The sequence below is a fragment of the Phyllobates terribilis genome, unplaced genomic scaffold, assembly GCF_046119375.1.
Source record: "Phyllobates terribilis strain yellow unplaced genomic scaffold, ASM4611937v1 Scaffold_861__1_contigs__length_596813, whole genome shotgun sequence".
NCBI classification, from domain to species: Eukaryota; Metazoa; Chordata; class Amphibia; order Anura; family Dendrobatidae; genus Phyllobates; species Phyllobates terribilis.
The window spans coordinates 116651-130797 of record NW_027363621.1 but is presented as its reverse complement, the minus strand read 5'-3'; the positions used below and the strand labels follow the sequence as shown (position 1 = coordinate 130797).

The window sequence follows — 14147 nt, the reverse complement described above, 5'->3', positions numbered from 1 at the left end:
CCAAAGGACCTCCCACCTGCTCTCAGACATAACATTACATTACTGTGGAAAACCAGACCCCTGGGGTGCCACATTCCCCCCTAGTGAAATTTAGTACTCCGGGACTAAACACATTTAGAAAAACATAACAAAGTATAACAATAACAATACTATAAGAAAAACACATAAGATGGTTACGGCGTGTCCGCAACCGGATGCAGTCTTTGAAGAAAAGCAAAGGTGTCCATTTCACCAACACAGGGAGACGTAACCAGGTAGGGGTCTGTCCTACCCCGAGTCCTTAACAGTCTCTAGTCCATCCTGGGTTACGCTCCAACTATATACAAGGATTCCCGGTAAATCCACCAAGGTTTCCTAAAAACAACTGGAAACACAAAATTATACACAAGCAACAATACACAGATAAACATAAATAAAACTATTTTTACACTTCAAATTCTCCAGCGTGCGGGTAACTGGCCTCTAGTGGCCCTAGTGGACCTACGGAGCTGACTGTCTGGCCCTGAACTACAGGGTGGAGGAGCTGTCAAGGGTAAACTGGGCAGCTGTCTACCGGCTCTTTGTCTCACTAGGGGTACGGTAGGCTCACTATAAGCAGAGGGTTGATTCTCCTGTTCTACTCGTGTGGAGTCTTCTGCCTCCTGGACCGGCTGTTCTTCCAGCTCTACCCGTTGCTCCGTAGGTTCTTGGGATGATGGTTGGAGGAAGGTGAGTACGGGTACCACAACTGCACCATTGACTTGAGTCCAAGACCGAGGGAAGTCCCCGAGCACGGTACTAACCATATCTTCCCTTTCTCCCACGGGTCGATGGTCTTCTTGTTCCTCTTCAGGGTTCCTCAGTTGTTCGGGACACTTCTTCAGGTGGTCCCGGGATACAATGGCTGTGGTTTCCCCTCCATCTTTACTGATGGTACAGACCTTCGGGTTCTCGTGGCTTGAGGGCAGTACGGTGTACGGGTCCTTCTCCCACTGGTCATCCAACTTGTGGAGCCGTCTTTTCCTCTTCAAGACCTGCTCTCCGGGTACCAGGGGAACAGCGGGAGCATACTGGTTGTAAGTCTTCTCTTGTCTTTCCCTAGCCTGACAGAGACTTCGCTCCACGCTCTCTTGTACTCTCCGGTACTGCTGCTGCCTCTCTGTGTCCCAGTCTGTTTCTGGTGAAGTGTCCTCAGGTGTCAGGACTCCCATTTCCAGGTCAACAGGTAACTTACCAGGCCTCGCCCTCATTAGGTAAGCCGGGGTACAGTTGGTGGAACCTACCGGGATGTGGTTGTATAGGTCCACCAGATCGGGCAACTTCTCAGGCCACAGACTGCGTTCTTCCAGGGGCAATGTTTTTAGAAGATCCATTACCACCTGGTTCATTTTTTCACAAAGTCCATTAGTTTGCGGATGGTAGGGTGTCGTCCTTATCTTCCGGCAGCCATACAGATTGCAGAATTCCTGGAAGACCTCCGCTTCAAAGGCAGGTCCCTGGTCCGTCAGCACTTGGTCCGGGTACCCGTGTGGACGGCAGAAGTGCTGCTGGAAGGCTCTAGCTGCTGTTTGAGCCGTTAAGTCCTTGACGGGGACGACAACCAAGAACCGGGAGTAATGATCCACGATGGTTAACGCGTAGACGTAGCCACTTCTGCTTGGGGTCAGTTTTACATGATCCAAGGCTACCAGTTCCAACGGTTGCCGGGTGACGATGGACTGCAGGGGAGTCTTCTGGCTGGCCCGGTCCTTCCTTCTCAGATTGCACGGGCCACAGTCTCTGCACCACTTCTCGATGGTTCCCCTCATGCCTACCCAGTGGAACCGCTCGCGCAGCAGGAACTCCAGCTTTTTCCACCCGAAGTGTCCAGCTCCGTCGTGGTATGCCTCCATCACCATGGCTGCGTCTCTTCGTGGCACCACTACTTGCCAGAGTAGTTCATGCGTCCGGGAGTTGACCATTCTGCGGCACAACTTCCCCTTGTAAAGGAATAGTCGACTCTTCTCCGCCCATAGCTGTTTGGCTTCCTCCGGAGCGTCTGGTTCAAGGCGAGCCTCCGACCGAGTCAGCATCTCCTTCACCAGTCGGACGGCAGGGTCGCTGTCTTGCGTTTCCGCCCAGTTGTAGTGGGGTAAGGGGTTCAACGTAGCAGCCTGCTTACCCCTTACCCGGTGGGAATACTGGATAGTCCCATGACGGTGGAACGCAGGGAGTTCAACTTCTTCCAGTCCCTCCGGATCTTCTCCTTCGTCCGGCAGGTTGGGCATCCTGGACAGGGCATCCGCGTTAGTATTGGAGCGTCCTGCCCGGTATTTGATTGTGAACTCGTAGTTGGACAGACGGGCCATCCACCTCTGCTCCAGGGCACCGAGTCTTGCCGTGTCCAGGTGTGTCAACGGGTTGTTATCCGTGTATACGGTGAACCGGGAAGAAGCGAGGTAATGCCTAAAGCGCTCGGTGACTGCCCATACCACGGCCAGGAAATCTAGCTTAAATGAGCTGTAATTCTCGGGGTTCCTTTCGGTGGGTCGCAGTTTTCGGCTGGCATAGGAGATTACTCGTTCTCTCCCCTGCTGAATCTGGGACAGTACGGCTCCTAGCCCGATGTTACTGGCGTCGGTGTAGAGGATGAAGGGCTGGCTATAGTCCGGGTACGCCAAGATTTCATCCCCCGTGAGGGCCATCTTCAGCTGGCGGAAGGACTCTTCTTCTAGCTCTTCCCATTTGAAGGGCGGCTTCTGGTTCTTGGCCTTTCGGGACTGGCCTATCAGGAGGTCCTGCATAGGCGCTGCCTTTTTGGTGAAACCGGGAATAAACCTTCGGTAGTAGCCTACCAACCCTAGGAACTGCCGCACTTCTTTTACGCTGGAGGGGCTTGGCCATCCCTTAATTGCGGTGATCTTATCGGGGTCGGGAGCCATTCCGTCAGCACTCACCACGTGTCCCAGGTATTGCACCTTTGGTTTCAGGAGGTGACACTTGGAGGGTTTCACCTTTAGGCCGTAACTCGCCAGAGCTTCGAACACCTCCGCCAGGTGTTTCAGGTGGTCCTCATAAGTTTTGGAGTATACGATGACATCGTCCAGGTACAACAGGACCGTCTCGAAGTTTCTGTGGCCCAGACAGCACTCCATTAATCGTTGGAAGGTTCCTGGGGCGTTGCAGAGTCCGAACGGCATGCAGGTGAACTCGCTAAGTCCCATCGGGGTGGTGAATGCGGTCTTCTCCCGGTCCGCCTCTGCTACAGGAACCTGCCAGTACCCGCTAGTGAGATCCAAGGTAGAGAAGAAGTTAGCAGATCTTAAAGCAGCCAATGACTCCTCTATCCTTGGTAAGGGGTACGCATCCTTGTGTGTGATACGGTTGATTTTCCGGTAATCTACACACATCCTCATGGTGTTGTCTTTCTTTTTGACTAAAACTAGTGGGGCTGCCCAGGGGCTACAGCTATCCCGGATTACCCCAGCCTCCTTCATGTCTCTAAGCATCCCCTTGGCGTGTTGGTAATGTGCAGGGGGTACGGGTCGATACCTCTCTTTTATGGGAGGATGATCTCCCGTGGGGATGCGGTGTTCTACCCCCTTGACTCGCCCGAAGTCTAACGGGTGTTTACTAAACACTCTCTCATACTCTTGAACCACCCGATAGACTCCTTGTTTCTGATGTGAGGGAGTGGAATCAGTACCCAAATGTAGTTGCTGACACCAGTCCTCCATGTCTTTCTTAGAGCCGTTACCTTCCTCCGGGTGAGATGGAGGCAAGGGTTCCACAGATTGTATAGAATTTTGATTAGTGGTATATAATTTGGCTAGCGTGGCATACCGGGGCAGGTACACTTCCCTCTCCCCGATATTTATTATGCGAATGGGCACCCTCCCATGGCGTACATTGACCACCCCCCGTGCTGTCAAAATGGTGGGCCTACTGTCTGAGTAAACTGGTTCTACCATTGCCTGGTAATCTCTATCTCTCAGACCAATAGCTGCCCGGCACCAAATCATCATTTCACTTTTTGGGGGCATGGCAATAGGAAAAGGGTCACACATTCTTACGCTACCAATCTCACCGCCGGAGAGTTCCACTTGTTGCCGTTGCATCAGTGCCCGGATCTCTTTCTGGAGCACCCGCTGCTCGCCGGAGCTGGCGTTCTTGGCAACCTGCTGTTAAAGGAAAATCACCTCTGCAAGACAATTTTCAATTACGTTAGTTCCTAGAGTTATTTTTGGGTGACTCTCATGTTTATCAATATCTACAATGATCAGTCCCTGTGCGGCCAGTTCGACTCTACCGATTTTGAGGGTCACCTCTTTAAATCCGATCTGTGGCACGGGCTGGCCATTGCTGGCGATGATACTCAAGTCGTCGTCAGGGTAGCGGGTAATATCCGAGTCATTCCAGTACTGCTTGAAGAGTACGTACGGGATGGTGGTGACCTGTGACCCGGTATCCAGTAGGGCACTCATGGGAATGCCATCCAGTACCACAGGCAAGACTGGACGTCCTCCCACATATCTGTCGCGCCAGTTCGATGGGCCTGGTGACCTTTTTCCTGGGGGTTGGCCCTCTACCCCAGGTTGTGCCCGTTTAAAGAACAGTACCTTTCCATATGTCCGGGTTGATTGCAGCGGCGGCAGATGGGTCGTCCGTCCTCGCTGTATCGGTCACTGGGTCTTCCTCTGGCCGGTGGGGTCCTCCTTGGTCGACGCCACGGGATGTCCTCCGGTCCGGATGCCAGCTGGATCTTCCCTGGGGTGGAAACCTGTAAAGACTGCACAGTTCGGGTTAGCGCAGCAACGCTCTTAGCTAGCTCTTGGACCTGATGGTGTAGGTCTGGAGCCGGGTCATTGTCCAAAGCCTGCGCATCAGCTCCCACAGGCCCTGCCGACAAGGGCGCCGCCTCCTGGTGGTAAGTGATAGCTGGGCGCCTGTGGGTAACAACGCCACCCGGTGCTGGTTCTCGGAGCACCCGGATAGCTCTATCCTTGAACTGTGCAAAGTCCAGATGGGGATCCTGTAAGGCCATTGCCCGCAACTGGGTTCGGTGGGCATTGCAATATAAACCCTCTATAAATTGTTCAGTCAATAGCCTGTCCTCGTTTCCCACCCCATCAGGGTCGGTCTGCTTTATGGCCCTCAGGGCCTCTTGTAGGTTTAGTGCATAGTCCCTTATACTCTCATGCGCTCGCTGCTTGCACCCATAGAATCTAAGCTTAATCTCAGCTGAGGTGCGGGTATCAAAGGTGTCCTTCAGCCGGGTTAGTATCCCTGCGACAGTCTTCCTCCCAGGTGGCCAGGATTTTACTTCCCTTTTGGCTGCCCCGGTTAGTTGGGCCACCAGGATGCTCACTTTTTGCTCTTCTGTGAGGGGGTACACCTGGAAGAGGCTATCCAGCTTTTCTCTAAAGTCATGCAGGGTATGTGACTCCCCTGAGTACTGGGGTAGCCAAGCTGCTCCCGGGATATAGGGCATGGTGAAGGGCATAACTGCAGCAGCGGTAGCGCTGGCGGGGGTTGAGGCAGTGAAGCTCTCCTCCGTATCTGACATCTTCCTCCCCCCTAGTGGACCGTGGCCTACCTTGCGATGATCCTCTTCCGTAGGCCGCGGCTCCGCAGTGGATCGTCAGGGTTGAGGACCTTCCGTCGCGCTCCTGTGACGTCGGCGTCTGCTGGGCTCCTTCCAGGACCTTACGCAACGTCCGGACGTGAGGCGGGGCTTCAGTTCTCGCGCGCTTTCGGAGTCCACGCCCCTCTTCTTCCCGCGCGGCGTCCTCAAGATGGCGTCCAATGGCGGGAAAACTCCACGGATGGCGGGAAGAAGGTCGAAGATGGCGCCGGATGGCGGGAAAACTTCGCGGATGGCGGGAAGAAGGTAGAAGATGGCGCCGGATGGCGGGAAACCTTCACCACTGGTAAGTTTGAACAGTCTTTGCTTTTCAGGCACGCAGTACCCGGTGGTTGCGGGCACGAAATCCTGCCGACTACGCCAAAGTTGACGCGCCCCTGGGCCTGTGTCGCGCTGCGTTGCGCACGCGGGAGCCTACCCGGAGCCGGATCAGTGGAGGGTTGTAGTCTCGTGGCGGTGACCCGGTCCGTGCCCAGGGAGTCAAACTAGACGGCAGTCTATTAGTAGTAAATAGTTGATGACTACGCCACCCGTTGAGTGCAGCCAGGAAGCTGCTGCTGCAGGGCAGACTGCTGAGGCCGGTGGTAGGATTGTGCAGCGTGATAGTATAACCCCCAACGGGAGGGGTATGGCCTCAGGGCAGCCGACGTGGATGATGGGGGTAGCAGGAACCACTCAGAGACGGTACGGTGTAGTTCAGGGTCTTTACTGGTAACAACGACAGACCCTCCCGGAGTACTTGCTAGCAAACGGGGCCTGGTCAGTCTTTGAGCAGATGGGATCTCCCCTGGCCAGGCGTAGTTGTAGGCCTCCCAAACTGACTGTACTCTTCTGGCTACCTTGCTAGAAGCTGATGTAAGTAGCCCACGTCCCTGAGTGTACCGTGTGGTGCTCACCCGTATGGCCGGTGACTCGGGGCCTTCTAATGGCTTCCGCTCCACGATGGCGGTGCTGGTCCCACGCGTGTGACCGTGCCTTCGGGCTTCTGGGCCAGAGGACCTGAAATCCCCTGCCTGACGGATTCTGCTGCTGGGTAGGAGTTAGTCCCCACAGCCTCGGACTCCGGGTCCGGTAAAGAATCTTCTTAGTCAGGGCGAGCTCTGCAGCTGCCAGCCCCTGACTCCTTGTAACTCTGCTGTTTCCTATGCTGCTTCTTGTCTCCACTCTCCTTGTCTGACTCACCCTGCCTCAGCCCCGGGTTTATACAGGGGAAGTTCTTCCCCTCCCAAGACTGGGCAGGAGGTGTGGCATGCACAGGATCCCTGACCAAAGGACCTCCCACCTGCTCTCAGACATAACATTACATTACTGTGGAAAACCAGACCCCTGGGGTGCCACACAAACAATTGTCTATACTAGAGAGGAAGCTACAGTGTCACCAAACTGGAACACTAGTTCTCCTACGGAGAGATGAAAATGCAGTGATAAAGCAAGGAGTGCGTTGTCCGCATCAAATGGACTTTGAGTGTACTAGTGAGGAGTCGTACCAATGCACCTCAGCCAGTGAGGTCCTCAGAAATCAACTGGGAGCTGAGAGTAGCTCTGAGGGGCCATAGTGACACATCTTGACCCTTATGGTCCCCACAGGGCATGTTGGGCCTTCCCATAATAATTTGTTGGACTGTTGTAGCTTGTAACAAAAGTTATATACTTCTACATGTAACCGGAAAGTTCCTGGCTGTGCATAATGCTGAAGAAGCATTCATAAAGTGTTGTGCCTGCTATATGATGTATTACTTCTCATCAAGTTCTTGTTAAGAAAAGAAAAGTTTATTTTCAGACTTTGGTCTCCCTCATTCATCTCCATACCATCTGCTCCGGGTCTGCCCAGTACAACGGCAGCATGCCAATTGCAGAGTTGGGGGATATGACTCCGCAATATATATATATAATTTTATACATTTTTGTCCTTTTGAGGTTGCGGGGCTCAATTTCAGCTATTTCTGTGGGATTTGTGATTTCTATCTGCGCCACTGTGTATAGGATAATAGAGTATAGTAAAATTGTTATGGACGTGACTTAACTAACATTGTGGTAACATACATAACATACTGGGAAAACAGACTCACTGTCTGTTTTCCGTGTAGTAATGGATATTTCTTGTTGCTAAAACTGAGATTTTTTTTTTTTCACTTTAAAAAAAGATTTAAACAGCTCTCATTACTGCGATCATACAACATACAGACTCTGATTGCTCCGGTGATGCACTGTACTACTGTAGTGCCGTGTATTATCACTGCCTGTCACTGTAATACTAACGGCCCCATACACATGAGATAAGTGTTGGCTGAACAGTTATTTGGCAGACGGCTATCTCTCCAGACTCCCCCATACACACAAATAGTCCAGCTTTCCTGTGGTCTGTATGAGAGAGTCACCTCCAGACTCCACTAGTGGAGGATTATCTACAGGAAGAAGAAACAGATTATCCTCTGAAATTCAGGATGCCAGATCCTTCTCTGCCCTGACATCATCTGTCAGGAGGCCCCCAAATACGTTATATAGTCGACCAAAAACCCCCGAAATCACTACTTTCATGCAACTTTAGTCTGTGTATGAAGGCGTTAAAAGGTAACTTATTGAACGCTACCTCTGGCCCTATCTAATAGACCTTCATACATTGCAGGCCCAGACACCATTATTAGGCATTTGAGTATTGTAGTAACTAGCCAGCCACATACTATCGAGTACTTGGGCATTCAGCTAAACTCTGTCAAACTTCCTTAGATGCCATGTTTGCTTTTGAAAGCAGCAAGTGGTTAAATTGCCAGGGTTTTTGTTGTAGCCGCACCTGTGCCATCCCTGTGGTGTACATCTATGTTCTGGTGCCCAAAAGAGTTAATTTCTTTTTTAAAAACAACAAGTGTTTAAGGTGTTAAAAAAGAAAATGTGTCTTGCGCTTTTGCGTATTTTTTTCTTTTTACAAGAATTGTTAGTGCAATTTTCTTTTGAAACATTTTAATATCTGCTTTTTTCTGGTGTTTTTCTTGTAATATAGGAAAGCCTAAGGCCAGAAATAAACCCCATAAACACTGTACATGGAGACTTTGGTATCAAATAATTTCTGTCTGCGGTGTTTGTGCAAACAAAAAAGTTTTTTATAAAAGCCTCAAACTTCTGTGTGTGAATCAGTCATGAGATCTAACGTGATTACAGTCCGGGAAAGACGGCAAAAATTCCTATAGACGGACGGTGCTGATGTAGACAGTGACGGACTCTGACCAAATATGTTTCTAGAGCCGTAGTAGAAGATGAAGATGTCGTCCTCATCATGAAGTAGTTATTTCTCATGTCACGTGTAATGAATATCTCCTGCAGTATTGCTAATGCCGATTCCAGTGTCAGTAAATGAGACGAGAATTAACGTTATGGAAGATGAGTCTATGAGAAACGTATTCAGCTACAGACTCCGAGGAAGAAACTGCTTGTTGTCTGTGGCCTAAAATATATAGGTTTTATTAGTAGATGTAAAGAAGAAAACTACTGTAAAATAATATATCTCCTCATATGTTTCCCCTTATTACTTACCTCCAGTAATTGTATTATTATACGTGATTTTTTTGATGTTACATCTGCTGATTTTCTTCTCATTTAGGTCTCTACAATATCAGATCCTCTCAGTGAAGATCTTCTATATAATGGAATTTTCCTTATGGAATCATCAAAGATCGAGATGGACAGAGACGAGATGGCGGAGAGGATATTACACCTCACCCTAGAGATCCTTTTCCGGGTTACTGCAGAGGTGAGAGATTCTGATGACGTCACATTACATCATTCTTATCTATGGGAATAACAGATGGACAGAACAGGAGAGGTGAGGACTCTGGAAATGTTTGTAGTGAGATTTATTAATGTGTCTCTCCATAACCAGGATTACACAGTAGTGAAGAAGACCTCTAGTGAGCGCTGTCAGGACCCTGTGTCTGAGGGATGGGGAAGACCCCCGAGCCCAATCACAGGACCTCCACCTCGCCCCCTGATACATGAGGACATCAATGACCAGAAGATCCTAGAACTCGCCTACAAGATGATTGAGCTGCTGACTGGAGAGGTGACACTGCTGGGAATGCTGGGACATTATACAGTAACGCTATGAAGAGATTGAGGGGATGACTGTATCATTGTATGTGTCAGGTTCCTATAAGGTGTCAGGATGTCGCTGTCTATTTCTCCATGGAGGAGTGGGAGTATTTAGAAGGACACAAAGATCTGTACAAGGACATCATGATGGAGGTTCCCCAGCCCCTCATATCACCAGGTAATAGACAGGACTAAATACACACGGCCTATAATTATCTGTATGTAAAGAATGAATTCAGTCCCTATATGTGTTTCCTCCAGATCTATCCAGTAAGAGGACAACACCAGAGAGATGTCCCCGTCCTCTTCTTCCACAGGACTGTAAACAAGAAGATCTCAGTGTTCCTCAGGATCATCAGGTAGATGGAGAGAAGGTGTCATGAGATCTCCCCTATGATGTGTAGACGGCTGTGAAGGTCTTGTGCTCAGTCTTGTTTTATCCACCAGTATTATACGTTTTATACTTGTGTAATGAGATTGGTGGAGATGGCAGGATTAGAGCTGATCATAGATGTGACTTCTCCATCTGTCTGTGACTTTTACAATATTTGTTTCAGGGTGAAGATCTGACCCATATTAATACTACAGAGACATATGTGAGGGGGGATGAGCAGTGTAAAGAGGAGATTCCTACATATGACTACCCAGGTGAGTAGTAACCACTAAATGCAGAGAAGTCACAGATTCTTCTCAGTCACCGGCTGTGGCTGCTTTATCGGTCGTGTATTCCCGGCCGTATCACAATCATGTGATCACCATTTTGCCTCTAGACCACAACATTCTCCTCCACCCAAAACTGTTAAAACGACTTTAGGTATTGAAGCCCTTCTCTAGAACTTACAACCTAGAGGATCCATCTACCAACTGAAATTAGAAGATTACTGTGATCTGTCATTGCCTTGGTGAATAATTTAATATTTTTGCCATTTTTATGGACAGCTTGGATATAATGTTCAAAAATATAAAATTCAAGGATATTTTATTAAAAAATAATAATTTGTTTTATTCTTGGCAGATAATTTTACCAGGAGATCAGAGGGAACGCTGACATCTTCAATTTTTAAAACAGATGATCTAGAGATCCCACAGGATACAATTGAAGTGAATGCCATTACTCCAGATTTACCATCATCCCATCACAACAAAGATTTGTCATTTGATTCTTTAAAACAGCTCCTGTCTTCTGATTTTTTATTGACTACCACGGAAAATCTGAGTCACAAAAGAGGCATTAAAAAACGAACTGCTCCTAAAGCAAAGAAGCCATTTTCACTTTCAGAATATGGAAAAAGTTTTCCTCTCGAAAAGTCTTTTCTTCAAAAAATGTACACAGCAGAGAATAGAATTTCCTGCTTCAAGTGTGGGAAATGTTTTAACCAGAAATCAGATCTTGTTAGTCACCAGAGAAGTCACACAGGGGAAAAGCCATTTTCATATTCAGAATGTGGGAAATGTTTTACATGGAAATCACTTCTTGTTAGACACCAGAGAAGACACACAGAGGAGAAGCCATTTTCATGCTCAGAATGTGGGAAATGTTTTACAAGGAAATCACTTCTTGTTAGACACCAGAGACGTCACACAGGGGAAAAGCCATTTTCATGTTCAGAATGTGGGAAATGTTTTACATGGAAATCACTTCTTGTTACACACCAGAGAAGTCACACAGGGGAGAAGCCATTTTCATGTTCAGAATGTGGGAAATGTTTTACATGGAAATCAATTCTTGTTACACACCAGAGAAGTCACACAGGGGAGAAGCCTTTTTCATGTTCAGAATGTGGGAAATGTTTTAACCGCAAAGCGCATCTTCATAGCCACCAAAAAATACACACAGGGGAGAAGCCTTTTTCATGTTCAGAATGTGGGAAATGTTTTAACCAGAAAACGCATCTTGATAGCCACCAAAGGTTACACACAGGGGAGAAGCCTTTTTCATGTTCAGAATGTGGAAAATGTTTTAGCCATAAATCAGATTTTGTTAGTCACCAGAGAAATCACACAGGGAAGAAGCCTTTTTCTTGTTCAGAATGTGAAAAATATTTTAGCCGTAAATCTGAATTTGTTAGTCACCAGAGAACTCACATAGGGGAGAAGCCATTTTCCTGTTCAGAATGTGGTAAATGTTTTGGCTCGAAAGCAAATCTTGATAGCCACCAGAGAATCCATACTGGGGAGAAGCCTTTTTCATGTTCAGAATGTGGGAAATGTTTTTTACGAAAATCACTTCTTGTTAGACAGCAGAGAAGTCACACATGGGAGAAGCCATTTTCATATTCAGAATGTGGGAACTTTTTCTAGATAAATCAACTCTTGTTAATCATCAGAGAATTCACACAGGGGAGAAGCTTTTTTCATGTTCAGAATGTGGGAAATGTTTTAACTGGAAAGCCCATCTTGATAGCCACCAGAGAACCCACACAGGGGAGAAGCTTTTTTCCTGTTCAGAATGTGGAAAATATTTTATGACGAAATCATCTCTTCTTAGACACCAAAGAATTCACATAGGGGAGAAGCCTTTTTCATGTTCTTAATTGTGGAAAATGTTTTACTTGGAAATGAACTCTTGCTAAACATCAGAGAAGTCACACATTGTAAAAACCTTTCATGTTCAGAATGTTGGAAATTTTCTAACCGAAGATTATATCTTCTTAAAGGAGTTGACTACTACTAGGACCTCCCCTTGTCATTCCTCATGTTTGGACTCATTAAAAAAAAACACTCATACTCTCCTCCCGTTCCAGCGCCTTTCCAGCGGTGTCGCGACTCACGTTCCTGGGGCTCACATAAGGTTGTTACATCACACTAGCCATGCTCATAATCAGTTTAATTTACTGTCATTATATCTGGGCTGTGGTTACGTCATAATGTATAGGGAGCTGTGAGGGACATTATACTGGTAGTTGTAGGGTACATCATACTGTATAAGGGTCTGTGGGTGACATTATACTGGAGGCTGTGGGGACATCACACTTGTTTTGGGGCTAAAGGGGACACTATACTGGCGACTGTGGTGAAATCATAGTGTATAGTGGGCTATGGGGGAAATTATACTGGGTACTGTGGGGACATCATACTGTATGGGGGGCTGTGGGTACATCATACTGTATAGGAGTCTGAGGTGACCAAACTGCATAGAGGGCTGTGAGGGACATTATATTGGGGTTTGTGGTGACCATACTGTTGGGCACCTTAGATTGACAGTCGATCTGTAACTGAAAAGTCATCATGACGTTTGAACAAGGTTGAGATGAAGAGAAAGTGAACGACTCAAACAAAGAAAATGTCCCTTTATACGGTACTTGGATGTAAGTTTTTATTTGTGATACTGCCTGCATCTCATCCGTACTGTGATTTCGTAAGGGCCGCAATCTGATAATGGCTGGAAACATCAACTCCCAGTATCTTTTTACCATTGATAATGACATACTGGGAGTTGTTGGTTCATGTGCTACAAATGCATATGGCTCTGACCTGACATTAGAAATAATTGCTATACTAAGCTTGGTTCATTTATTCAAGTACTTTTGGTGGTTTTGATGCTGTATTCATGTTCTGGTGATTTATTCATGTACTGATGATGGTACTGGTTTTGTATTTATTTACTGTTGACGGTATTGGTGCTGAATTCATATACTAATAGTGGTTCTAGTGATATATTCATGAATTGATGATTCTAGGGACCTATTTATTTACTTAGTGTGGTTCTTGTACCATATTCATATATTATTGATGGGTCTGGAGAAGTGTTGGTCGAGCATGTATTCTTAACCCTTTCGGCGTGCACGCTCGGGTGCTCGCCGGGTATATGAGGCTAGCTCGGCATCTATGTTAGTGTCGCCGCATCTGCATGTGTCACAGCTGATAAACAGCTGTGACACATGCAGGGATTGCCTATCACCTGTGACACATGCAGCCACGGTGACATTAACATAGAGGCCGAGCGCGCCGCAAATACTCGACGAGCATCCGAGCGTGCACGCCGAAAGGGTTAACAATTAGTGATGATCGAGCGTGCTCATTGCTCAAGATTTACGAGCATGGAAAAACAGGCATTCCTCACATGTATTAAAGCTGTCGAAACAGTCGCAAATCATGTTCACGGAGCGACGAAAACATAAAGCCCGAACACGCTGAAGATAATAGGTGCTCGCCCGAGCATGCTCGTAAATCTCGAGCAACGAGCATGCTCGATCATCACTATTAACAATACATGCTCGATCAACACTAGTCTGGAGTTCTATTTATATACTAATGATGATTTTGGCTTCATATTCATGTACTGATGATGGTTCTTGTGATGAATGCATCACTAGAACACCATTAGTACATGAATATAGTAGCAGAACACCCAACCCTACATAACTATGTCACCAACACCACCATCAGAACAAGAATATGTCAACAGAACCACCATATGTACATGAATGTCACCAGAAACCCGATCAGTACAGGAATATGG

General features: G+C 47.5%; 1 protein-coding gene across 1 annotated transcript in view; it reads left to right on the top strand.

The window, feature by feature from the left end:
• The window catches only part of LOC141240586 (uncharacterized), a 30526-nt gene extending 18535 nt beyond the window's left edge, over window positions 1-11991 (top strand). The window contains exons 2-7 of the mRNA XM_073668671.1: window positions 9198-9347; window positions 9477-9656; window positions 9740-9863; window positions 9947-10044; window positions 10243-10333; window positions 10701-11991. Of these exons, the coding sequence (XP_073524772.1) occupies window positions 9198-9347; window positions 9477-9656; window positions 9740-9863; window positions 9947-10044; window positions 10243-10333; window positions 10701-11986 (1929 nt within the window). The 3' untranslated portion in view covers window positions 11987-11991. The remainder of the gene's footprint in view (window positions 1-9197; window positions 9348-9476; window positions 9657-9739; window positions 9864-9946; window positions 10045-10242; window positions 10334-10700) is intronic.
• Window positions 11992-14147: the final 2156 nt, after the last annotated feature.